This window comes from Pogoniulus pusillus, chromosome 20, assembly GCF_015220805.1.
Source record: "Pogoniulus pusillus isolate bPogPus1 chromosome 20, bPogPus1.pri, whole genome shotgun sequence".
Taxonomy (NCBI): domain Eukaryota; kingdom Metazoa; phylum Chordata; class Aves; order Piciformes; family Lybiidae; genus Pogoniulus; species Pogoniulus pusillus.
In genome coordinates, this window is record NC_087283.1 from 21,493,201 (window position 1) to 21,518,775 (window position 25,575).

At 60.1% G+C, this 25,575-nt stretch overlaps 1 protein-coding gene across 2 annotated transcripts in view; it reads right to left on the minus strand.

Moving 5' to 3' along the window:
* Nucleotides 1-2,388: 2,388 nt before the first annotated feature.
* The window catches only part of KATNB1 (katanin regulatory subunit B1), a 44,780-nt gene continuing 21,593 nt past the window's right edge, over nucleotides 2,389-25,575 (minus strand). Inside the window, exons 9-20 of one of the 2 annotated variants that reach the window (XM_064160558.1) lie at nucleotides 24,456-24,527; nucleotides 23,313-23,463; nucleotides 21,045-21,232; nucleotides 19,338-19,471; nucleotides 17,229-17,279; nucleotides 17,031-17,107; nucleotides 13,100-13,219; nucleotides 11,017-11,166; nucleotides 9,361-9,437; nucleotides 7,323-7,397; nucleotides 5,816-5,932; nucleotides 2,389-3,168 (exon numbers count right to left, since the gene is read on the minus strand). In XM_064160558.1, coding sequence (XP_064016628.1) covers nucleotides 3,036-3,168; nucleotides 5,816-5,932; nucleotides 7,323-7,397; nucleotides 9,361-9,437; nucleotides 11,017-11,166; nucleotides 13,100-13,219; nucleotides 17,031-17,107; nucleotides 17,229-17,279; nucleotides 19,338-19,471; nucleotides 21,045-21,232; nucleotides 23,313-23,463; nucleotides 24,456-24,527 — 1,345 coding nt within the window. In that variant the 3' untranslated portion in view covers nucleotides 2,389-3,035. The remainder of the gene's footprint in view (nucleotides 3,169-5,815; nucleotides 5,933-7,322; nucleotides 7,398-9,360; nucleotides 9,438-11,016; nucleotides 11,167-13,099; nucleotides 13,220-17,030; nucleotides 17,108-17,228; nucleotides 17,280-19,337; nucleotides 19,472-21,044; nucleotides 21,233-23,312; nucleotides 23,464-24,455; nucleotides 24,528-25,575) is intronic. The other variant, XM_064160559.1, reaches the window with a different exon arrangement.

The window sequence follows — 25,575 nt, forward strand, 5'->3', positions numbered from 1 at the left end:
CTGCTCCCAACATGGCCAGCAGGAGATGCAGCTTTGGATGCCAGCAGTCTGCCAGCACTTTGGAGGTGCCAAGATCTGGGTCCTTGAGCCTGCAGCAGGCACAGGTGGATGGTGCCAAGATCTGACAGCTGAAATCTCTTTGACTCAGGCAAGTCCTGCTCAAGTGATGTGTTCTAACAGCTCCATGCAGAGCTCAGCTCCCAGCAGCACTCTTGAAGACCTTCACCACCTCTGCTCCCAATGCTGCCAGCAGGGACTTAAGGGATGCCAAGATCTGGGTCCTTGATCCTGCAGCAGGCACAGGTGGATGGGGCCAAGATCTGGCAGCTGAAATCTCTCTGACTCAGACAAGTCCTGCTCAAGTGATGTGTTCTAACAGCTCCATGCAGAGCTCAGCTCCCAGCAACACTCTTGAAGGCCTTCACCTTCTCTGCTCCCAATGCTGCCAGCAGGGACTTAAGGGATGCCAAGATCTGGGTGCTTGAGCCTGCAGCAGGCACAGGTGGAGCCAGCCCAGGTGGATGGTGCCAAGATCTGGCAGCTGAAGTCTCTTTGACTCAGACAAGTCCTGCTCAAGTGATGTGTTCTAACAGCTCCATGCAGAGCTCAGCTCCCAGCAGCACTCTTGAAGACCTTCACCACCTCTGCTCCCAATGCTGCCAGCAGGGACTTAAGGGATGCCAAGATCTGGGTCCTTGATCCTGCAGCAGGCACAGGTGGATGGGGCCAAGATCTGGCAGCTGAAATCTCTCTGACTCAGACAAGTCCTGCTCAAGTGATGTGTTCTAACAGCTCCATGCAGAGCTCAGCTCCCAGCAACACTCTTGAAGGCCTTCACCTTCTCTGCTCCCAATGCTGCCAGCAGGGACTTAAGGGATGCCAAGATCTGGGTGCTTGAGCCTGCAGCAGGCACAGGTGGAGCCAGCCCAGGTGGATGGTGCCAAGATCTGGCAGCTGAAGTCTCTTTGACTCAGACAAGTCCTGCTCAAGTGATGTGTTCTAACAGCTCCATGCAGAGCTCAGCTCCCAGCAGCACTCTTGAAGGGCTTCACCTTCTCTGCTCCCAGTGCTGCCAGCAGGGACTTAAGGGATGCCAAGATCTGGGTCTGCAGCAGGCACAGGTGGAGCCAACCCAGGTGGATGGTGCCAGAGGGCAGCTGAAATCTCTTTGACTCAGACAAGTCCTGCCCAAATGATGTGTTCTAACAGCTCCATGCAGTGCTCAGCTTCCAGCAGCACTCTTGAAGGGCTTCACCACCTCTGGACCCAACATTGCCAGCAGGGACTTAAGGGATGCCAAGATCTGGGTCCTTGAGCCTGCAGCAGGCACAGGTGGATGGGGCCAAGATCTGGCAGCTGAAATCTGACTCAGACAAGTCCTGCTCAAGTGATGTGTTCTAACAGCTCCATGCAGTGCTCAGCTCCCAGCAACACTCCTGAAGGGCTTCACCTTCTCTGCTCCCAGTGCTGCCAGCAGGGATTTAAGGGATGCCAAGACCTGGGTCTGCAGCAGGCACAGGTGGAGCCAGCCCAGGTGGATGGTGCCAAGATCTGGCAGCTGAAGTCTCTGACTCAGGCAAGTCCTGCTCAAGTGATGTGTTCTAACAGCTCCATGCAGAGCTCAGCTCCCAGCAACACTCCTGAAGGGCTTCACCACCTCTGCTCCCAGTGCTGCCAGCAGGGACTTAAGGGATGCCAAGATCTGGGTCCTTGAGCCTGCAGCAGGCACAGGTGGAGCCAACCCAGGTGGATGGTGCCAGAGGGCAGCTGAAATCTCTTTGACTCAGGCAAGTCCTGCTCAAGTGATGTGTTCTAACAGCTCCATGCAGAGCTCAGCTCCCAGCAGCACTCTTGAAGGGCTTCACCTTCTCTGCTCCCAGTGCTGCCAGCAGGGACTTAAGGGATGCCAAGATCTGGGTCTGCAGCAGGCACAGGTGGAGCCAACCCAGGTGGATGGTGCCAGAGGGCAGCTGAAATCTCTTTGACTCAGACAAGTCCTGCCCAAATGATGTGTTCTAACAGCTCCATGCAGTGCTCAGCTTCCAGCAGCACTCTTGAAGGGCTTCACCACCTCTGGACCCAACATTGCCAGCAGGGACTTAAGGGATGCCAAGATCTGGGTCCTTGAGCCTGCAGCAGGCACAGGTGGATGGGGCCAAGATCTGGCAGCTGAAATCTGACTCAGACAAGTCCTGCTCAAGTGATGTGTTCTAACAGCTCCATGCAGTGCTCAGCTCCCAGCAACACTCCTGAAGGGCTTCACCTTCTCTGCTCCCAGTGCTGCCAGCAGGGATTTAAGGGATGCCAAGACCTGGGTCTGCAGCAGGCACAGGTGGAGCCAGCCCAGGTGGATGGTGCCAAGATCTGGCAGCTGAAGTCTCTGACTCAGGCAAGTCCTGCTCAAGTGATGTGTTCTAACAGCTCCATGCAGAGCTCAGCTCCCAGCAACACTCCTGAAGGGCTTCACCACCTCTGCTCCCAGTGCTGCCAGCAGGGACTTAAGGGATGCCAAGATCTGGGTCCTTGAGCCTGCAGCAGGCACAGGTGGAGCCAACCCAGGGGGATGGTGCCAGAGGGCAGCTGCAATCTCTTCTCTGAGTAGGCAAAAAAGGGCATCCCACAGCAGGCTTTTGTGGGGTGGGCACTGCAGCCCCCAGCAGGCTGCAGAGAGCAGGGCCAGGCGGTGCCAGCCCGCAGAGCCAAGCCAGGAGAAGCGAGGAGGGGCACAGGGGAGGTGAAGGAGGGGCAGGGAAGGGGCACAGCAGGCACAGAGCCCTCCCACCAGGGAAAGGCCAGCAGACAGAGAGCAGCAGCTCAAACGCAGCTGCTTCCTTAGAGGGGCTGGCACAGCCCCCAGCCCCCAGCCTCTAAGGCAGCGGAGCTGGGCAGGTGCCAGGCAGGTTCCACCTCCCTGCTGTGCTGCTGGAGGAGGGTGAGAGGGGCAGATGGACACGCAGAGAGGTGAGATCCAGGCAGAGCAAGCAGAGAGGAGGCAGCTTGGCCAGCTCTGCTTGCAGGGCAGGAGGTGGCAGCTGTCACTCCAGGACAGCCATGAGGAGGTGCAGCTCCTGGAAGGCACTACCGTGGCGGCCGCTGAGCCCAGACTTGTTCTTGACGATGTTGCTGATGTTCTTCAGCTGCTTGTAGCAGAGCCTGCACTTGTGGAGCCTGCCAAGGAAGCAGGCAAGCCTCAGCTGGCTCCTGCGATGCCAACTCAAAGCAGGAGAGGAGAGGAAAGGCAGGGGAAGAGCAAAGGGATTGGGATCGTTTCCCCCCCAGGGCGAGCGGTGGAGTTCCCTAACACAGGGTGGGCACTTCTCAGAGCCAGCTTGGGAGGGACCTGGGCCAGCTCAGTGCCAACTCCACCAAGGGATCACAGGCTCAAAGGGTTGGGAGGGAACCAAGGAGATCATCCAGTCCAACCTCCCTGCCAGAGCAGGACAATACTAACACAGGGCACACAGGAGCACATCCAGACAGGGCTGGAGAGGCTCCAGAGACTCCACAGCCTCTCTGGGCAGCCTGTGCCAGGCTCTGGGACCCTTAGAGTCAAGCTCAGGGCACACAGGAGCACATCCAGACAGGGCTGGAGAGGCTCCAGAGACTCCACAGCCTCTCTGGGCAGCCTGTGCCAGGCTCTGGGACCCTTAGAGTCAAGCTCAGGGCACACAGGAACACATCCAGGAAGGGCTGGAAAGGCTCCAGAGACTCCACAGCCTCTCTGGGCAGCCTGTGCCAGGCTCTGGGACCCTTAGAGTCAAGCTCAGGGCACACAGGAACACATCCAGGCAGGGCTGGAAAGGCTCCAGGGAAGGAGACTCCACAGCCTCTCTGGGCAGCCTGTGTCAGGCTCTGGGACCCTTCCAGCCAAGAAGTTGCCCTTGTGCTGAGCTGAGCCTCCTGTGCTGCAGCTTCCATCCACTGCTGCTTGGCCTAGCCCAGGGAGCAGTGAGCAGAGCCTGTCCCCCCCTCCTGCCCCCAGCCCTCAGAGAGTTGCAGACATTGATCCAATCCCCTCTCAGCCTTCTCTTCTCCAGCCTAAGCAGCCCCAGGGCCCTCAGCCTCTCCTCCCCAGGCACTGCTCCAGGCCCCTCAGCATCCTCACAGCCTCCCCTGGACCCTCTCCAGCAGTTCCTGTCCCTCTGCACCTGGGGAGCCCCAAACTGAAGGCAGTGCTCAAGAGGAGCTCTCAGCAGGGCAGAGGGGCAGGAGAAGCTCCCTGGCTCTGCTGGGCACACTCTGCTGAGTGCCCCCCAGGCCCCCATTGGCCTCTTGGCCCCCAGGGCACATTGCTGTGCCAGGGATGCTCTGCCCCAGCACCCCCAGGGCCCTCTCCTTGGGGCTGCTCTCCAGCAGTCACCTCCCAGCCTCTGCTGCTGCAGTTTGCTCTTCCTCCCCAGGTGCAGGACTCTGCACTTGGCCTTGGTTTAGGTATGACTAAAAAGACAAAAGGGACTGGCAGGAGAGCAGCCCTGAGCAGAGGCACTTGGGGGTGCTGCTGGAGGAGAAGCTCAGCAGGAGCCAGCAGTGTGCACTTGCAGCCCAGAGAGCCAAGCAGAGCCTGGGCTGCAGCAGCAGCAGTGTGGGCAGCAGGGCCAGGGAGGGGATTCTGCCCCTCTGCTCTGCTCTGCTGAGAGCCCACCTGGAGTCCTGCATCCAGTGCTGGAGCCCCTGGCACAAGAGGGCTGTGGAGATGCTGCAGAGTGTCCAGAGCAGGGCCAGGAGGATGCTGAGAGGCTGCAGCAGCTCTGCTGTGAGCACAGACTGAAAGAGTTGGGGCTGTGCAGGCTGCAGCAGAGGAGGCTCCCAGGGGACCTTCTGGTGGCCTTGCAGCATCTGCAGGGGGCTCCAAAAAAGCTGGGGAGGGACTTTGGAGGCTGTGAGGGAGTGGCAGGAGTGGGGGGGCTGGAGCAAAGCTGGAGGTGGGGAGAGTGAGGCTGGAGGGGAGGAGGAAGTTGCTGAGCAGGAGAGTGGTGAGAGGCTGGAATGGGTTGCCCAGGGAGGGGGTTGAGGCCCCATGGCTGGAGGTGTTTGAGGCCAGGCTGGCTGAGGCTGTGTGCAGCCTGCTCTAGGGTAGGGTGTCCCTGGGCATGGCAGGGGTTGGCACTGCCTGCTCCTTCTGCTCCCTTCCAGCCCTGCCTGGTTCTGTGCTTCTATGACTTGCTGAACACTGTGATCATGTCTTTGCCTCCTGCTTCCTCAAGTGTCCTCATCCCCAGATTGCTTCTCACAAGGGACAATTGAAGGAGATAAAGGTGATGGAGTGGCAGAGGTTGCCTAGGGGGAGGATGTGGAGATGAGGAAGGAATTGTTGGCAGTGAGGGTGAGGAGAGCCTGGCACAGGCTGCCCAGGGAGGTTGTGGAGCACAGAGACACAGTGAGGGTGGGGAGAGCCTGGCACAGGTTGCCCAGGGAGGTTGTGGAGCACAGAGACACAGTGAGGGTGGGCAGAGCCTGGCACAGGTTGCTCAGGGAGGTTGTGGAGCACAGAATCACCCAATGTGATCTTTGATCACATTGGGTGATTCTGTGCTCCACAACCTCCCTGGAGGAGTTCAAGTCCAGGTTGGACTTGTCTCAGAGGGGCAGCCCTTGGGCGGGTTCTGTCCCTCAGAGCAGGAGCAGCCTGCCCTAGTTGGAAGTGTCTCTGCTGCTCTGCAGGTGACCTTGGAGGGTTCCTTTCCAAGCCAAAGCAAGCTGGGAAGCTGGTTTTGATTTGCAGGCTAAAAGGCAAAGGCAGGGGGGAGAGGATGGCAAAGAGCCAAGCTCAGCCCAGGGTGAGAAAGGAGGAGGAAGAGGAGGAAGAGCCTCTCACCTTTCCTCTCTGGAGATGTCCACTCCAACTGAAGGGGGTGCAGCAAGGATGTCTGTGATCAGGGGCAGGAACCTCTGCAGGATGAGCTTCAGGGAGGTGCAACCTGTCTGGACATAGCTGAAAGACAGGAGATGGGGGCACAGTGGAGTCATGGGCAGGGCTGGGTGCTAGGCTGGCACTGAGTGCCATGGTGTGGTTGGTTGGGCAGGGCGCTAGGTTGGCACCGAGTGCCATGGTGTGGTTGTTTGGGCAGGGCTGGGTGCTAGGTTGGCCCTGAGTGCCATGGTGTGGTTGGTTGGGCAGGGCTGGGTGCTAGGTTGGCACTGAGTGCCATGGTGTGGTTGTTTGGGCAGGGCTGGGTGCTAGGTTGGCACTGAGTGCCATGGTGTGGTTGGTTGGGCAGGGCTGGGTGCTAGGTTGGCCCTGAGTGCCATGGTGTGGTTGTTTGGGCAGGGCTGGGTGCTAGGTTGGCACTGAGTGCCATGCTCTGGTTGGTTGGGCAGGGCTGGGTGCTAGGTTGGCACTGAGTGCCATGGTGTGGTTGTTTGGCATGGACTGGGTGCTAGGTTGGCACTGAGTGCCATGGTGTGGTTCGTTGGGCAGGGCTGGGTGCTAGGTTGGCACTGAGTGCCATGGTGTGGTTGGTTGGGCAGGGCTGGGTGCTAGGTTGGCACGGAGTGCCATGGTGTGGTTGTTTGGCATGGACTGGGTGCTAGGTTGGCACTGAGTGCCATGGTGTGGTTGTTTGGGCAGGGCTGGGTGCTAGGTTGGCACTGAGTGCCATGGTGTGGTTGGTTGGGCAGGGCTGGGTGCTAGGTTGGCACTGAGTGCCATGGTGTGGTTGGTTGGGCAGGGCTGGGTGCTAGGTTGGCACTGAGTGCCATGGTGTGGTTGGTTGGGCAGGGCTGGGTGCTAGGTTGGCACTGAGTGCCATGGTGTGGTTGGTTGGGCAGGGCTGGGTGCTAGGTTGGCAGTGAGTGCCATGGTGTGGTTGTTTGGTCAGGACTGGGTGCTAGGTTGGCACTGAGTGCCATGGTGTGGTTGGTTGGGCAGGGCTGGGTGCTAGGTTGGCACTGAGTGCCATGGTGTGGTTGGTTGGGCAGGGCTGGGTGCTAGGTTGTCACTGAGTGCCATGGTGTGGTTGGTTGGGCAGGGCTGGGTGCTAGGTTGGCACTGAGTGCCATGGGCTGGTTGTTTGGCATGGACTGGGTGATAGGTTGGCACTGGCTGAGCTTGGAGCTCTCTTCCCCCCTCTCTGCCCCTCTGTTTCTCTGGCTCCTGGCTGCCAGAGCTGCCTGCAGAGCATCACCCCCAGGCCACACCTCAGCACCCCTGCTCCTCCTGCCCACCCCCTGGCAACGATCAACTCCACTGCTCTTTTCCAGGTGTTCCAGCACCACCTGCTGGGATCTTTCCAGCTACAAAAGGCCCAGTGGGAATCTCCCAGGAGTATCTCCCACCTTGTCCCCCCCACACCCAGCATGATCTCGTTTTGGGGGTGTCTCACCTCTCATATTTGCTCTGGAGGAGCTTTTCTATCTGTGGCAGGATGATAGTGCACAGATCCAGCTTCCAGAGGGACCTGCAAAGGGAGAGAGGCAGATTCAGAGCCTGCAGGCTGAGGCTTGACAAGGCTGAGCCCACCCAAATGATGCTTTCTGGCCACAAAACCTCCCCCCAGGTGCAGGCAGCAGCTCTCAAGGTGTAGAGAACAGCTGAGGGAGCTGGGGGTGTGCAGTGTGGAGCAGAGGAGGCTGAGGGAGAGCTCATTGCTCTGTGCAGCTGCCTGAGAGGAGGCTGCAGCCAGCTGGGGCTGGGCTCTGCCCACATGCACCAAGCACCAGGACAAAGGGAAGCAGCCTCAGGCTGTGCCAGGGGAGGTTCAGCTTGGAGATGCTGTGGGCAGCAGGAGCAGGGCAGGGATTGTGCCCCTGGAGTGGGCACTGGGGAGGTCACAGCTTGGATCCTGGGGTCAGTTTTGGGTCCCTCAGTCCCAGAAGGACATTGAGGAGCTGGGGCAGGGCCAGAGAAGGGCAGGAAAGGTGGGGAAGGGTCTGGGGAGGAGCAGCTGAGGGAGCTGGGGGTGTGCAGTGTGGAGCAGAGGAGGGTGAGGGAGAGCTCATTGCTCTGTGCAGCTGCCTGAGAGGAGGCTGCAGCCAGCTGGGGCTGGGCTCTGCTGCCTGGGCTCAGGGGATAGGAGGAGAGGACCTGGGCTGGAATTGTGCCAGGGGAGGCTCAGGTTGGAGAGGAGGAGAAATTCCTTTGGTGCCAGAGTGGTCAGGGCTTGGCAGAGGCTGCCCAAGGGAGGTGGTGCAGTGCCCATGGCTGGAGGTGTTCCAGAACCCTGTGCCCATGGCACTTGGGGCCAGGGTTTGATGCCCATGGTGGGGTTGGGTTGCTGCTTGGACTGGCTGACCTCAGAGAGCTTTGCCAACCCAACCATTCTCTGTCTCTGTGCTGCAGCCTTTCCCCTGCCCTGCACAATGCCAGGTGGTTCTGGGGGCACCAACCCAACCTGGGACCAATCTGGAAGCCCTGGGAAGGGTTTGAGGTGTCTAAGGTCCAACTGCTCTGGCCAGGCAGTGGGGTACAGGATGGGTCATAGGAGGAGAGCAGAGCATGGCACTCAGTGCCAACCTAGCACCCAGCCCTGCCCAAACAACCACACCATGGCACTCAGTGCCAACCTAGCACCCAGCCCTGACCAAACAACCACACCATGGCACTCAGTGCCAACCTGGCACCCAGCCCTGCCCAAACAACCACACCATGGCACTCAGTGCCAACCTAGCACCCAGCCCTGCCCAAACAACCACACCATGGCACTCAGTGCCAACCTAGCACCCAGCCCTGCCCAACCAACCACACCATGGCACTCAGTGCCCAGCCAGCCTTGGCTCCAACCCCTCCAGCCACAGCCACTCCACCACCTCCCTGGGCAGCCCATGCCAGTGCCAATCACTCTCTCTGCCAGCAGCTTCCTCCTCACAGCCAGCCCACACCTGCCCTGACACAGCTTCAGCCTGGGGCTCCTTCTGCTGCTGCTGCCTGCCTGGCACCAGAGCCCAACCCCACCTGGCTACAGCCTCCCTGCAGGCAGCTGCAGGCAGCAATCAGCTCTGCCCTGAGCCTCCTCTGCTGCAGCCTGCACCCCCCCAGCTCCCTCAGCCTCTCCTCACAGGGCTGTGCTCCAGGCCCCTGCCCAGGAGGCTGCAGGCAGCTGGGGTTGGGCTCTGGTCCCCAGGCTCAGGGGATAGGAGGAGAGGAAATGAGCTGAAGCTGTGACAAGGGAAGGTTTAAGCTGGAGAGGAGGAAAAACTTCTTTGCTGCAAGAGTGGTCAGGGCTTGGCACAGGCTGCTCAGGGAGGTGGTGGAGTCCCCCCATGCCTGGAGGTGCTCCAGAGAGCTGTAGCCATGGCACTTGTGGCCAGGGTTTGATGCCCAGGGTGGGGCTGGGTTGCTGCTTGGATTTGCTCTTCGAGGGCTCTGGTTGGGAGCTCTGTGCTCCTGCTGCCCCCCAGGCCTTGCCCCCAGCCAGCACTCACGCTTTTTGGTTGACAATATTCAGCAGGTCCACCACCACTGAGAGGTCGTTGATGGCCACTGCAGAGTCCACAGAGCTCTGAGGGAGAGAGAGGAGAGAGAGGAGAGAGAGGAGAGAGAGGAGAGAGAGGAGAGAGAGGAGAGAGAGGAGAGAGAGGAGAGAGAGGAGAGAGAGGAGAGAGAGGAGAGAGAGGAGAGAGAGGAGAGAGAGGAGAGAGAGGAGAGAGAGGAGAGAGAGGAGAGAGAGGAGAGAGAGGAGAGAGAGGAGAGAGAGGAGAGAGAGGAGAGAGAGGAGAGAGAGGAGAGAGAGGAGAGAGAGGAGAGAGAGGAGAGAGAGGAGAGAGAGGAGAGAGAGGAGAGAGAGGAGAGAGAGGAGAGAGAGGAGAGAGAGGAGAGAGAGGAGAGAGAGGAGAGAGAGGAGGAGGAGGAGGGGAGAGAGAGAGGCAGCAGAAGTTAGTCATTGCACAGCTCAGCCTGGCTCACACACAGCTGCCATGGATGCTGCTTCTCCAGGGCCTGGGCTGCTGGAGGGCAACCCTTGGCAGCCACTGCCACCCAGAGCAGCCTTGTGGGGTGGATGAGAGCAGGGACAAGGCCCAGGCTGACAGCAGTGCTGCTCAATTGCTCCCCAGGGCCAGCAGTGCACTGCACTGGGGGGGTGGCTCCACATGGAGCCCCTGGGAAAAGCAAGGTGGGAGGGGGGATGAGTAAGGAGGAGATGACCCAAGCATGGAGTGGTAGGGGCTGGAAGGGAGCTCTGGAGATGATCCAGGCCAAGCTCCCTGACAAAGCACCCAGGGCAGGTCAGAGAATCAACCAGGCAGGAAGAGACCTCCAAGCACATCCAGTCCAACCCCAGCCCAGCACACAGGGGGGGTTGGGAAGCCTCCAGAGCAGGAGGATCCACAGCCTCTGTGGGCAGCCTGCTCCAGGCCTCCAAACACTCTCACACCAAACAACTTTCTCCTCCTGTTGGGGTGGAACCTTCACTTGACTGGATAGGGCTGGGTGCTAGGTTGGCACTGAGTGCCATGGTGTGGTTGGTTGGGCAGGGCTGGGTGCTAGGTTGGCACTGAGGGCCATGGTGTGGTTGGTTGGGCAGGGCTGGGTGCTAGGTTGGCACTGAGTGCCATGGTGTGGTTGGTTGGGCAGGGCTGGGTGCTAGGTTGGCACTGAGTGCCATGGTGTGGTTGGTTGGGCAGGGCTGGGTGCTAGGTTGGCACTGAGTGCCATAGTGTGGTTGGTTGGGCAGGGCTGGGTGCTAGGTTGGCACTTAGTGCCATGCTCTGGTTGATTGGCCAGGGCTGGGTGCTAGGTTGGCCTGGCTGAGCTTGGAGCTCTCTTCCAACCTGCTTCACTCTATGATACCCATTGGTCCTATTTCTATCAGTGGGCACCACCCCACACAGCCTGGCACCTCCACCCTGTCCCCCACCCCTAAACACTGCTCAGGTCCCCTCTCAGCCTTCTCCTCCCCAGCCCCAGAGCTCTCAACCCCTCTCCACCGCAGCCATGTTCCAGTCCCTTCATCATCCTCCCAACCACTCTTGGGGCTCCCCCCACTCCTCCTCCAAGCAGATCCCTGTTCCCTGTGGATCTGGGAAGCTCCAAAGCCCTCTGGAGGCCTCCCTGAGGCTCAGCTCCCTGCAGGTGCTTGCCTTGATGTCAGTGATGCTCCAGACTGCCCGCACCGTGTCCAGGTTCTTGTGGCGGCTGGTGAGCACCACGCACATGGTCTCGTGGCCCTTCCTGATCTGGGACATGGCCTCCTCATCCACCAGCTCACTCTGGCTTTGGTTTTTCACAGCCTGCAGGCAAAGACACCAAAAGGAGTGGGAATAAGAGAGGAGGACAGCAAAGAAGGGCAGGAGCCTTCTCTAGCCTAGGTGGGACGGGGGGAAGCATCAAGCTGCTGGCTGTACACAGCAGCCCCAAGCAGCAGTGCAGGCTGGGGCCAGAGGGGCTGAGAGCAGGCAGGCAGAGAGGGCCCTGGGGGTGCTGGGAGAGAGCAGCTGCAGAGGAGGCAGCAGTGTGCCCAGGTGGGCAGCAGAGCCAGTGGCATCCTGGGCTGGCTGAGGAGCAGTGTGGGCAGCAGCACAAGGGAGGTTCTTGTGCTCCTGTGCCCAGCACTGCTCAGGTCAGCCCTGGAGTGCTGTGTGCAGCTGTGGGCTCCTGAATTGCAGAGAGCTGCTGAGGTGCTGGAAGGTGCTGAGAGAAGGGCAGCAAGGCTGGGGAGGGGCCTGGAGCACAGCCCTGTGAGGAGAGGCTGAGGGAGCTGGGGGGGTGCAGGCTGCAGCAGAGGAGGCTCAGGGCAGAGCTGATTGCTGCCTGCAGCTGCCTGCAGGGAGGCTGTAGCCAGGTGGGGTTGGGCTCTGGTGCCAGGCAGGCAGCAGCAGCAGAAGGGGCCCCAGGCTGAAGCTGTGGCAGGGCAGGTGTGGGCTGGCTGTGAGGAGGAAGCTGCTGGCAGAGACAGTGATTGGCACTGGCATGGGCTGCCCAGGGAGGTGGTGGAGTGGCCGTGGCTGGAGGGGTTGAAGGTCTAGAGAACAGAGCTGGGGAGAAGCAGCTGAGGGAGCTGGAGGTGGGTAGTGTAGGGAAGAGGAGGGTGAGGGAGACCTCACTGCTCTCTGCAGCTCCCTGATAAGAGGCTGCAGCCAGCTGGGGTTGGGCTCTGCCCACATACACCTGCAAGCAGCAATCAGCTCTGCCCTGAGGCTCCTCTGCTGCAGCCTGCACCCCCCCAGCTCCCTCAGCCTCTCCTCTCAGGGCTGTGCTCCAGGCCCCTCACAGCTTTGTCGCCCTCCTGTGGACACCTTCCAGTACTGCAACTTCTCTCTTGAACTGAGGAGCCCAGAACTGGACACAGCACTCCAGGGCTGGCCTGAGCAGGGCTGGGCACAGGGGCACAAGAACCTCCCTTCTCCTGCTGCCCACACTGCTCCTCAGCCAGCCCAGGATGCCACTGGCTCTGCTGCCCACCTGGGCACACTGCTGCCTCCTCTGCAGCTGCTCTCTCACAGCACCCCCAGGGCCCTCTCTGCCTGCCTGCTCTCAGCCCCTCTGGCCCCAGCCTGCACTGCTGCTTGGGGCTGCTGTGGCCAAAGTGCACAACCTGCCCTTGGCCTTCTTCACTCTCATCCCCTTGGCCTCTGCCCACCCATGCAGCCTGCCCAGGTCCCTCTGCAGGGCTCTGCTGCCCTCCAACAGCTCCACAGCTGCTCCTGGCTTGCTGCCACCTGCAGCCTCCCTGCTGCTGGACTCAATGTCCTGCTCCAGAGCATCACTGAAGACATTGCCCAGGACTGTGCCGAGCACTGCTCCCTGGGGCACAGCACCAGTGCCTGGCTGCTCTGACACACTAGCAGGAGCCTCTGGCTCCATAAGCCATCACCAAAGCCACCTCCTCTGGAGCCATGGACCAGAAGAGGACATCCTCACTACCTCTCATGCCAGCTCTTGACCCATTCCAGAGTGAATCTGTCCAAGCCACAAGCTCTGACATCACATTCTCCAGGAGCATAGCTCAACACTGCTGTGTTCCCAGCAGCAGCTGGGCTGGTGCCAGCAGCCCTGAGGTGCTCATTCCAGAAGCCAAAGCACAGTTGGGAAGCACCAAGTGAGCAAAAGGAGAGCAGGAGGCAAGAAGGCTCTGCAGGAAGCACCTCAGATGCTTTTGTAGCTCAGAGAATTCCAGCTGGTTGGCAATCAGGAATGGGAAGCTTGGATCCAAAAGGCACTTACTGGTAGGAAGTCAGAAGCTTTCAAGCCAATGGGCTCATTCCTGGCTGCAGGGATCACTGATGGCTCTGTTCTGGTCAAAGGAGTGGAGGAGGCAGTAGGTGGTCTCTGAACTGGATCTGGCTGCAAGAGAAAATGGGATGAAAGCTTTGGAAGCCCAGGGCTGATGTCCTCCTGTCCTCACCTGCCTTCCTCTCACAGCAGAAGCAGCCTCCAATTTACCAGCACAGTTTTAAGAGGCAAGAAAACATCTCTCAGGTACAAGGCAAGAAGTCATTGAGCTTTGAACATGCTCCAGCAGCTAAAAATCAGGCCAAAGGGCTGTGGCCAGCCTGAGGGCTAGGAGAGAGTCCTAGAGAAGCCAATCAGGTGGATCCTGGCCCCATGGCAGCTTCTGAATCTGAGGCACAAAGCAGCCTCAGCTCAAGCACCTGCAGCAATCACAGTATCACAGTCTCACAGTATCATCAGGGTTGGAAGAGACCTCACAGAGCATCAAGTCCAACCCTTTAGCACAGAGCTCAAGGCCAGACCATGGCACCAAGTGCCACGTCCAGTCCTGCCTTGAACAGCTCCAGGGACGGCGACTCCACCACCTCCCCGGGCAGCCCATTCCAGTGTCCAATGACTCTCTCAGGGAAGAACTTTCTCCTCACCTCCAGCCTAAATCTCCCCTGGCACAGCCTGAGGCTGTGTCCTCTCGTTCTGGTGCTGGCCACCTGAGAGAAGAGAGCAACCTCCTCCTGGCCACAACCTCCTCCTGGCCACAACCTCCCCTCAGGTAGTTGCAGACAGCAATAAGGTCTGCCCTGAGCCTCCTCTTCTCCAGGCTAACCAATCCCAGCTCCCTCAGCCTCTCCTCGTAGGGCTGTGCTCAAGGCCTCTCCCCAGCCTTGTTGCCCTTCTCTGGACACGCTCAAGCATCTCAATGTCCCTCCTAAACTGGGGGGCCCAGAACTGAACACAGCACTCAAGGTGTGGTCTAAGCAGTGCAGAGTACAGGGGCAGAATGACCTCCCTGCTCCTGCTGGCCACACCATTCCTGATGCAGGCCAGGATGTCACTGGCTCTCTTGGCCACCTGGGCACACTGCTGGCTCATGTTCAGGTGGGTATCAATCAGCACCCCCAGATCCCTCTCTGTCTGGCTGCTCTCAGCCACTCTGACCCCAGCCTGTATCTCTGCATGGGGTTGTTGTGGCCAAAGTGCAGCACCCTGCACTTGGAGCTATTGAACTACATCCCCTTGGCCTCTGCCCATCTGTCCAGGCAGTCAGGGTCCTGCTGCAGAGCCCTTCTGCCCTCCAACCCAGCCACATCTGCCCCCAGCTTGGTGTCATCTGCACACTTGCTGATGACTGACTCCATGCCCTCATCCAGATCATCTATGAAGATGTTAAAGAGGATGGGGCCCAGCACTGACCCCTGAGGGGCACCACTGGTGCCAGCCACCAGCTGGATGTGGCACCATTCACCACCACTCTCTGGGCTCAGCCCTCCAGCCAGTTCCTAGCCCAGCACAGAGTGTTGCCATCCAAGCCATGGGCTGACAGCTTAGCCAGCAGTTTGCTGTGGGGGACAGTGCCAAAGGCCTTGCTGAAGTCCAGACAGAGCACATCCAGAGGCCTCCCCACAGCCACCAAGCAGTCACCTGAGCATAGAAGGAGATCAGGTTAGAAAGGCAGGATCTGCCCTTCCTAAACCCATGCTGGCAGTTGGGTTTCCTCAGTGGCCCAGGGTTAAGATGCTACAGATCCATCACTTGCCAGAGGCTTGGCACCTCAGTTCTATTGCTCAGGCAAGGCAGAGGGCCAGGACTGAGCCTGCTCTTCCCTGATCAGCTTGGTGAGAAATCAACAGAGGCACAAAGTGTTAGGAGTTGGAAGGCAGCTCAAAAAGATGCCAGTCCTAAGCCCCCCTGCCAGAGGAGGGTCACAGAGGAACACATCCAGGTGGGTGTGGAACAGCCCCAGAGAAGGAGATTCCACAGCCTCTGTGGGCAGCCTGCTCCAGGGCTCTGCCACCCTCACAGGGGAAAGAAAGCTTCTCCTCCTGATCCCATGGCACCTCCCCTGCCCCAGCTGGCATCCTGTGCCCCTTGGCTTAGCATCAGACAGCCCTGGGCAGAGCCTGGCTCCATCCTTGCACATCTTCAGCAGCAGGAGTGAGGGCAGCCCTCAGGCTCCTCTGCTCCAAGCAGCCTCAGCTCCTTCAGCCTGGTCTCACAGGGAAGTGGCTCCCAACCCCCCTAAGGGAGTGTTCCAACCCCCCCAGACAGAGATGGCTCCAACCCCCCCCAGACAGAGATGGCTCCAACCCCCCCAAGGGAGTGTTCCAACCCCCCCCAGACAGAGATGGCTCCAACCCCCCTAAGGGAGTGTTCCAACCCCCCCAGACAGAGATGGCTCCAACCCCCCTAAGGGAGTGTTCCAACCCCCCCCCCAGACAGAGATGGCTCCAACCCCCCTAAGGGAGTGTTCCAACCCCCCCAAATAGAGATGGCTTCAACCTCCCTCAGGGAGTGTTCCAACCTCCCCCAGACAGAGATGGCTCCAACCCCCCTAAGGGAGTGTTCCAACCCCCCCAGACAGAGATGGCTCCAACCCCCCTAAGGGAGTGTTCCAACCCCCCTAAGGGAGTGTTCCAACCCCCCCAGACAGAGATGGCTCCAACCCCCCTAAGGGAGTGTTCCAACCCCCCAAGAGGGAGGTGGCTCCAACCCTTCCCTCCCCTCAGGGAGGTAGCTCCAACCCCCCTAAGGGACTATTCCAACCCCTCCCTAAGGAAAGTGACCCCCAACCCCCTGCTCCCTAAGGAAGGTGACCCCTAATCCTTTGTCCCCTAAGGGAGGTGACCTCTAACCCTTTGTCCCCTAAGGGAGGTGACCTCTAACCCTTTGTTCCCTAAGGGAGGTGACCTCTAACCCTTTGTTCCCTAAGGGAGGTGACCCCTAACCCCCCTGCTCCCTAAGGGAGGTGACCCCTAACCCCCCTGCTCCCTAAGGGAGGTGACCCCTAACCCTTTGTCCCCTAAGGGAGGTGACCCCTAACCCTTTGTCCCCTAAGGGAGGTGACCCCTAACTCCCCTGCTTCTTAAGGAAGGTGACTCCTAACCCTTTATCCCCTAAGGGAGGTGACCCCTAACCCCCCTGCTCCCTAAGGGAGGTGACCTCTAACCCTTTGTCCCCTAAGGGAGGTGACCCCTAACCCCCCTGCTCCTTAAGGAAGGTGACCCCCAACCCTTTGTCCCCTAAGGGAGGTGACCCCCAACCCTTTGTCCCCTAAGGGAGGTGACCCCCAACCCTTTGTCCCCTAAGGGAGGTGACCCCCAACCCTTTGTCCCCTAAGGGAGGTGACCCCCAACCCTTTATTCCCTAAGGAAGGTGACCCCTAACCCCCTGCTCCCAAAAGGAGGTGACCCCCAACCCCCTGTTCCCCAAGGGAGGTGACCCCCAACCCCCTGCTCCCTAAGGGAGGTGACCCCTAACCCCCCTGCTCCCTAAGGGAGGTGACCCCTAACCCCCCTGCTCCCTAAGGGAGGTGACCCCTAACCCCCTGCTCCCTAAGGGAGGTGACCCCCAACCCCCTGCTCCTTAAGGAAGGTGACCCCTAACCCCCTGCTCCCTAAGGGAGGTGACCCCTAACCCCCCTGCTCCCTAAGAAAGGTGACCCCTAACCCTTTATTCCCTAAGGGAGGTGACCCCTAACCCTTTGTCCCCTAAGGGAGATGACCCCTAACCCTTTGTCCCCTAAGGGAGGTGGCTCCCAATCCCTCCACAGAGAGCTGGCTCCAACCCCCCTAAGAGACTATTCCAACCCTCCCCCAGAGGAAGATGGCTCCAAATCCTCCCCCTCTCCTTTCCCAAGCCTCCAGCACTCCCCTCTGGGTCACAGTGTGAGCAGGAGCAGGTAAGGAGCACACCAGGCAGTACTCACAAGCTCTTGCTTTGGCACCAGGGGCTGAGCATCAGCAGCTTGGCTGAGCTTCACTGCATCCTTTGCAGCCACAGGCTCTGGCCAGAAGGAGAAAACCACCAAACCTGAGTGTCCATGGTCAGACCAGAGGCAGTTGGTCTCTACCTCCATGCAGTTGGTGTTATTCCCACCCCAACAGCTCACAGTTTCCCCACTCACCATCCTCAGGAGGGGCTGGGAAGGGTTCGTTGTGGCGAGGAGGAGTTCGAGCTGCAGAGGAGAGAGGCAAAAAGGAGAGGTGAAAGAGCAGCCAAGATTCCAGGTGAGTGTCCAAGCAGCTTTGGAGCTGGCAGATCCTTCCAGCAGCTCCCCAGCTTCATCAGGTCACAGTGGTCTCTCCTTCCATAGGATGGTTTAGGTTGGAAGGGACCTCAAAGCTTAGTCAGTTCCAATCCTCCCTGTGGGCCATAGGCAGGGACACTTCCAACTAGAAGTCACTGCCTGCTTCTGGCTGAGGTGAGAAGGGAGGTGGCAGAAAACATCAGAGACTCACAGAATGGGTTGGTTTGGAAGGGATCTTAAAGATCAATCAGCTTCAATCCCCCTGCCACAGCCACCTCTGACCAGCACAGGGTGCTCAAGGATTCATCCAACCTGGCCCTGAACACCTCCAGGGAGGTTGTGCAGCACAGGAGGACAGAATGAACCACATCCAGCCTGGCCTTGGACACCTCCAGGGATGAGGCTTCCAACACCACCACCTGTGCCAGTCTCTCACCAGCCTCATGCTGAAGAACTTCTTCCTATGATTCCTACAATCCCAGATTTGTCAGGGCTGGAAGGGACCTCAAGGCTCATCCAGCTCCAACCTCAACACCTCCCACCAGAGCAGGTTGCCCACAGCCACATCCAGCCTGGCCCTGGACACCTCCAGGGATGAGGCTTTCACCTCCCACCAGAGCAGGTTGCTCACAGCCACATCCAGCCTGGCCCTGGACACCTCCAGGGATGAGGCTTTCACCTCCCACCAGAGCAGGTTGCTCACAGCCACATCCAGCCTGGCCTTGGACACCTCCAGGGAGGAGGCTTTCACCTCCCACCAGAGCAGGTTGCCCACAGCCACATCCAGCCTGGCCCTGGACACCTCCAGGGATGAGGCTTTCACCTCCCACCAGAGCAGGTTGCTCACAGCCACATCCAGCCTGGCCCTGGACACCTCCAGGGAGGAGGCTTTCACCTCCCACCAGAGCAGGTTGCCCACAGCCACATCCAGCCTGGCCTTGGACACCTCCAGGGAGGAGGCTTTCACCTCCCACCAGAGCAGGTTGCCCACAGCCACATCCAGCCTGGCCCTGGACACCTCCAGGGATGAGGCTTTCACCTCCCACCAGAGCAGGTTGCTCAGAGCCACATCCAGCCTGGCCCTGGACACCTCCAGGGATGAGGCTTTCACCTCCCACCAGAGCAGGTTGCTCAGAGCCATATCCAGCCTGGCCCTGGACACCTCCAGGGATGAGGCTTTCACCTCCCACCAGAGCAGGTTGCTCAGAGCCATATCCAGCCTGGCCCTGGACACCTCCAGGGATGAGGCTTCCACCTCCCACCAGAGCAGGTTGCTCAGAGCCACATCCAGCCTGGCCCTGGACACCTCCAGGGAGGAGGCTTTCACCTCCCACCAGAGCAGGTTGCTCACAGCCTGGCTGGGATGAGGCTTCCAGCACCACAACCTGTGCCACTCTCACCACCCTCAGGCTGAAGAACTTCTTCCTATGACTCTTACCACCCTCTAGCCATGAGCCCTGTAGCCCTCACAGCATCTTGATGGCCTCCTCTGGACCTTCTCCATCAGCTCCAGGCCTCTCTTGTGTTCAGACCCCGCAGCTGAGCTCTCCCCAGAGCAGAGCAGAGCAGAGGGGCAGGATCTCCTCTCTCCACCTCTGCCCACACTGCTCTGGATGCAGCCCAGGCTGCCCTTGGCCTTCTGTGCTGCCAGTGCCCACTGCTGCCTCCTGCCCAGCTTCTCCCCCACCAGCACCCCCAAGCCCTTCTCTGCAGAGCTGCTCTCAACCTCCTCACCCCCCCCAACCTGGATTTAGTATTGAGGACTGCCCCAACCCAGCTGCAGGACCTTGCACTTGGCCTTGTTGAGCTTCTCCTCACACTTTCCACCTGTGCCTCAGTGTCCAAGCATTGAACACTGAACTTTGGTGAACTCTCCTAGTCCCAGGTGATGCTTCTCTATTTAAAGCAAGGCCAAAACTTACTCCTGCTGACCCAACTCAACACCTTACAGCTCTAACCCAAGAGCCTTCAAGCCTTGGTACTGACAGATGGCATTTTTGGGCTGGAAGATCTCTTTGTAATCCTCTTGGTTCTGGATCTCAGCCTTGGACTCCTTCTCGTCTCGGTCATCCTCACTGCTGGGGCTGCGCCTCTCACTCTCTGAGTTGTGCTTCACCCTGCTGGGCAAAGAGAGATGCTGGCAGGGACAGGCCTCTGGGCTCTGCCCCACACAGCCTGGGCACAGGGCAGGAGTGGCTGGAGAGCAGCCTGGCAGAGAAGGCCCTGGGAGTACTGCTGGACATCAGGCAGCAACGTGCCCAGCTGGCACAGAGGGCCAATGGCATCTTGGCCTCTGCTAGGAGCAGTGTGTTGGCACTGGGGAGGCCTCCCCTTCAGCACTGGGTGCAGCTCTGGGCCCCTCACTGCAGGAGAGAGATTGAGGGGCTGGAGTGGGGCCAGAGGAGAGCAACAGGAGTGGGGAAGGGGTTGGAGGGCAAGTCCAGGGCAGAGGGAGGTTAGCCTGGAAGAGAGAAGCCTCAGGAGGGACCCTGTCACACTCTGCAGCTACCCAAAGGGAAGCTGTAGTCAGGTGAGGGTCAGGCTCTGCTCTCAGGCAGCTTGTGCCAGGACAAGAGGGCATGGCCTGAAGCTGTGCCAGGGGAGGGCCAGGCTGGGTGTGGGGAAGGGGAGAACGAGAGGGAGGAGAGCAGGGGAGGGGGAGAACGAGAGGGAGGAGAGGAAGGGGAGGGGGAGAACGAGAGGGAGGAGAGGAAGGGGAGGGGGAGAACGAGAGGGAGGAGGGGAAGGGGAAGGGGAGAACGAGAGGGAGGAGGGGAAGGGGAAGGGGAGAACGAGAGGGAGGAGGGGAAGGGGAAGGGGAGAACGAGAGGGAGCAGAGCAGGGGAGGGGGAGAACGAGAGGGAGGAGAGCAGGGGAGGGGGAGAACGAGAGGGAGGAGGGGAAGGGGATGGGGAGAACGAGAGGGAGGAGGGGAAGGGGAAGGGGAGAACGAGAGGGAGGAGGGGAAGGGGAAGGGGAGAACGAGAGGGAGGAGGGGAAGGGGATGGGGAGAACGAGAGGGAGGAGGGGAAGGGGAAGGGGAGAACGAGAGGGAGGAGGGGAAGGGGAAGGGGAGAACGAGAGGGAGGAGAGAAAGGGAGGGGCAGAAAGAGAGGGAGGAGAGAAAGGGAGGGGCAGAAAGAGAGGGAGGAGAGCAGGGGAGGGGCAGAAAGAGAGGGAGGAGAGCAGGGGAGGGGCAGAAAGAGAGGGAGGAGAGCAGGGGAGGGGCAGAAAGAGAGGGAGGAGAGCAGGGGAGGGGCAGAGCGGGAGAAGGGGAAGGGGAGAAATGCAGGGCCAGGCTGGGTGTCAGGAAGCACTTCCCCAGGGCCAGGCTGGGTGTCAGGAAGCACTTCCCCTCCTCAGCCTTCCCCTCCAGCCCCCTCCCAACTCTGATCTCTCTCCTCCGGCCCCTGCTCCAGCCTCTCGCAGGGAGTGGCCCAGAGCTGCAGCCAGCGCCGGAGGGGAGACCTCCCCCAGTGCCAGCCCTGATCGATGTTCCTCATGGAAAGGCTTAATTAGGGACTGGAAAGCACTCCCCAGGGGGCGATGGAGCTGCTGGGAAGCTTGGATAGGGCACTGAGTGTGGTGTGAAGTCCCAGGCTGGTCTGGATGCTCTCCAGGTCTATTCCAGCCTCAAGCATCCTTTGATCCCTTCCCTCCTCCTGCCAGCCCAGCAGGCAGCAGCTCCCTCACCTTTGTGGCTTGCTGCAGCTGGTTGAGGGCCTGTCGTAGATCCGACGAAGGGAAGAGCCCGTAGGGGTAGGAGGTACCAGAGGTTCGTTGTCCCTGATCAGCCCCCGAGGAACAGAGTCGGACTTGGTGATCCTGCTGAGGTCCACAACGAAGGAGGAAACAGTGCTCTGGGCAGGGGAGACTCCAATCTGCAAGGGGGAAAGAGATGGAGGCAGCAAGCAGCTGGGTTCTGCCCCTCTGAGACAAGTCCAACCTGGACTTGAAGCCCTCCAGGGAGGTTGTGGAGCACAGAATCACCCAATGTGATCAAAGATCACATTGGGTGATTCTGTGCTCCACAACCTCCCTGAGCAACCTGTGCCAGTGTCTCACCACCCTCACTGTGTGCTCCACAACCTCCCTGGGCAGCCTGTGCCAGTGTCTCACCACCCTCACTGTGTGCTCCACAACCTCCCTGGGCAGCCTGTGCCAGGCTCTGCCCACCCTCACTGCCTCATTCCTTCCTCATCTCCACATCCTCCCCCTAGGCAACCTCTGCCACTCCATCACCTTTGGCTCCTTCAATTGTCCCTTGTGAGAAGCAGTCTGGGGATGAGGACACTTGAGGAAGCAGGAGGCAAAGACATGATCACAGTGTTCAGCAAGTCATAGAAGCACAGAACCAGGCAGGGATGGGAGGGAGCAGAAGGAGCAGGCAGTGCCAACCCCTGCCATGCCCAGGGACACCCTACCCTAGAGCAGGCTGCACACAGCCTCAGCCAGCCTGGCCTCAAACACCTCCAGCCATGGGGCCTCAACCCCCTCCCTGGGCAACCCATTCCAGCCTCTCACCACTCTCCTGCTCAGCAACTTCCTCCTCCCCTCCAGCCTCACTCTCCCCACCTCCAGCTTTGCTCCAGCCCCCCCACTCCTGCCACTCCCTCACAGCCTCCAAAGTCCCTCCCCAGCTTTTTTGCAGCCCCCTGCAGATGCTGCAAGGCCACCAGAAGGTCCCCTGGGAGCCTCCTCTGCTGCAGCCTGCACAGCCCCAACTCTTTCAGGCTGTGCTCACAGCAGAGCTGCTGCAGCCTCTCAGCATCCTCCTGGCCCTGCTCTGGACACTCTCCAGCATCTCCACAGCCCTCTTGTGCCAGGGGCTCCAGCACTGGATGCAGGACTCCAGGTGGGCTCTCAGCAGAGCAGAGCAGAGGGGCAGAATCCCCTCCCTGGCCCTGCTGCCCACACTGCTGCTGCTGCAGCCCAGGCTCTGCTTGGCTCTCTGGGCTGCAAGTGCACACTGCTGGCTCCTGCTGAGCTTCTCCTCCAGCAGCACCCCCAAGTGCCTCTGCTCAGGGCTGCTCTGCAGCCTGGCACTGCCCAGCCTGCACTGGTGCTTGGCATTGCCTCCACCCAGCTGCAGCACCTTGCCCTTGGTCTTGTTGCAGCTCCTGAGCTTGGCTTGTGCCCACCTCTGCAGCCTGCCCAGGTGCCTCTGGATGGCATAATAAGGACCTGATGGGCAGGACCAGAGAAGAGCCATGAAAATCATCAGGGGGGTTGGAGCACCTCAGCTGTGAGGAGAGGCTGAGGGAGCTGGGGGTGTGCAGCCTGGAGAAGAGAAGGCTCCTGGGAGACCTTAGAGCTGCCTTCCTGTACCTGTAAAGGCTACAAGGAGGCTGCAGAGGGACTGTTCCCAAAGGCCTGCAGGGACAGGTCTGGGGGCAATGGTTTGAAATGAAAGCAGAGCAGATGTGAGGAAGAGAATCTGCACCAAGAGGCTGCTGAACACTGCAACAGGCTGCCCAGGGAGGTAGTTGAGGCTTCATCCTTGGAGATATACTCAAGGTGAGGCTCAAAAAGGCTGTGAGCAACCTGCTCTAGCTGAGGATGTCCCTGCTGAGTGCAGAGGCTTTGGACTGGATGAGCTTTGGAGGTCCCTTCCAACCCAAGCATTCGTCAGTTGAGTGCTTTGGCTTCTTCACCTGCTGATGCTTTGAAGAGAGGCTTAAAGACAAAAACCTTTTGCCAGGCACAATTTCTACCTCCTGGCCAAACCATGCCCCACTTCTTGTCCTCCAGAAGCCAGAAGAGATACCAAATGGAGCAGGAAAGTGCTGAAAGCAACAGCAGGAAGGTGCTGAGAGCAAAAGCTTTGGCTAAGTGCCGGGCACCCTGCGAGTGCTGAGCAGCTCCAGGCTGGCAGAGGCTTAAAGCTCAGAGGCAGGCAGGAGGACTTTCATCTCAGCTTTCCAAGCTGCCTGCCCTGCTCCTGGGGTGCAGGAGGCTCACCAGCTGGCTGTTGCAGATGGACAGGTCAGCCACTTTGCCCCAGTTGACCAAGACCACGTCGAAGCAGCGCTCGGGCTCCCAGCCGTAGACCCGCAGCGAGTCCTGGCAGCCGCCGTACAGGCAGCAGCCGTCGGGGTTGAAGAGCACACACCTGGGCAGGGAGGCAGGAGCAGGGTCAGCAGGGGCTTGAACCACACGAGAGGGGCAGGGGGAGGAAGGAGAGGAGAGCAGGGGCAGGGGGAAGGAGAGAAAGAGAGGGAGGAGAGCAGGGGAAAAGGAAGGGGAAAGGGAGAGAGAGGGAGGAGAGCAGGGGCAGGGGAGAGAGAGAGGGAGGAGAGCAGGGCAAGGGGAGAGAGAGAGGGAGGAGAGCAGGGCAGGGGGAGAGAGAGAGGGAGGAGAGCAGGGCAGGGGGAGAGAGAGAGGGAGGAGAGCAGGGCAAGGGGAGAGAGAGAGGGAGGAGAGCAGGGCAGGGGGAGAGAGAGAGGGAGGAGAGCAGGGCAGGGGGAGAGAGAGAGGGAGGAGAGCAGGGCAGGGGGAGAGAGAGAGGGAGGAGAGCAGGGCAGGGGGAGAGAGAGAGGAGGAGAGCAGGGCAGGGGGGAGAGAGAGGGAGGAGAGCAGGGCAGGGGGAGAGAGAGAGAGGGAGGAGAGCAGGGCAGGGGGAGAGAGAGAGAGGGAGGAGAGCAGGGCAGGGGGAGAGAGAGAGAGGGAGGAGAGCAGGGCAGGGGGAGAGAGAGAGAGGGAGGAGAGCAGGGGCGGGGGAGAGAGAGAGAGGGAGGAGAGCAGGGGCGGGGGAGAGAGAGAGAGGGAGGAGAGCAGGGGCGGGGGAGAGAGAGAGAGGGAGGAGAGCAGGGGCGGGGGAGAGAGAGAGGGAGGAGAGCAGGGGAGGGGGAGAACGAGAGGGAGGAGAGCAGGGGCGGGGGAGAAAGAGGAGAAAGAGAGAGGAGAGCAGGGGAGGGGGAGGAAGGAAGAGAGCCCACTGGGCTGTGTCCCTGCCTTCTCTGCACCTCCCCAGCCCCGCTCCCAAGAATGAGCCTCCCAAGCTGGCCCTCCCCTGCGTGCCCCCTGCAGCCCCCCAAAGCACTCCCCAGTGCAGCCTCTCCTTCAGGAGGTGCTCTCCTCACCTCTGCCAGGGGCTCAGCATACCTGACAGGGGTAGCCTGCTCCTCGATGCAGCTCACGACCTGGAACTTCTCCAGGTCCCAGAACCGAACAGTCCTGCAGGCACAGCACGACAGAAACCATCACTTAACCCTTCCAGGACCCAGAGCTGAAGGAATGTGGTAAGAGCTGGAAAGGACTTTTCCTTGCTAGGCACAGATGAGGAACCCAGACATGGAAAAGGAGCTTGGGAGCCCATCCTAGTGGGCAGTGTCTTACCCACGGGCAGCAGTGTGGCCTTGTGGGCAAGAAGGCCAAGGGGCACTTGGGGTGCAGCAAGGGAAGTGTGGCCAGCAGGGCTGGGGGTACCTTGCACTTGACCTTACTGAAGACCTCCTCCTCTGGACCTCACACCAGAGCAGGTTGCTCAGAGCCACATCCAGCCTGGCCCTGGACACCTCCAGGGATGAGGCTTTCACCTCCCACCAGAGCAGGTTGCTCAGAGCCACATCCAGCCTGGCCCTGGACACCTCCAGGGATGAGGCTTTCACCTCCCACCAGAGCAGGTTGCTCAGAGCCACATCCAGCCTGGCCCTGGACACCTCCAGGGATGAGGCTTTCACCTCCCACCAGAGCAGGTTGCTCACAGCCACATCCAGCCTGGCCTTGGACACCTCCAGGGAGGAGGCTTTCACCTCCCACCAGAGCAGGTTGCTCACAGCCACATCCAGCCTGGCCCTGGACACCTCCAGGGAGGAGGCTTTCACCTCCCACCAGAGCAGGTTGCTCACAGCCACATCCAGCCTGGCCTTGGACACCTCCAGGGATGAGGCTTTCACCTCCCACCAGAGCAGGTTGCTCAGAGCCACATCCAGCCTGGCCCTGGACACCTCCAGGGATGAGGCTTTCACCTCCCACCAGAGCAGGTTGCTCACAGCCACATCCAGCCTGGCCTTGGACACCTCCAGGGATGAGGCTTTCACCTCCCACCAGAGCAGGTTGCCCAGAGCCACATCCAGCCTGGCCTTGGACACCTCCAGGGATGAGGCTTTCACCTCCCACCAGAGCAGGTTGCTCAGAGCCACATCCAGCCTGGCCCTGGACACCTCCAGGGAGGAGGCTTCCACCTCCCACCAGAGCAGGTTGCTCACAGCCTGGCTGGGCT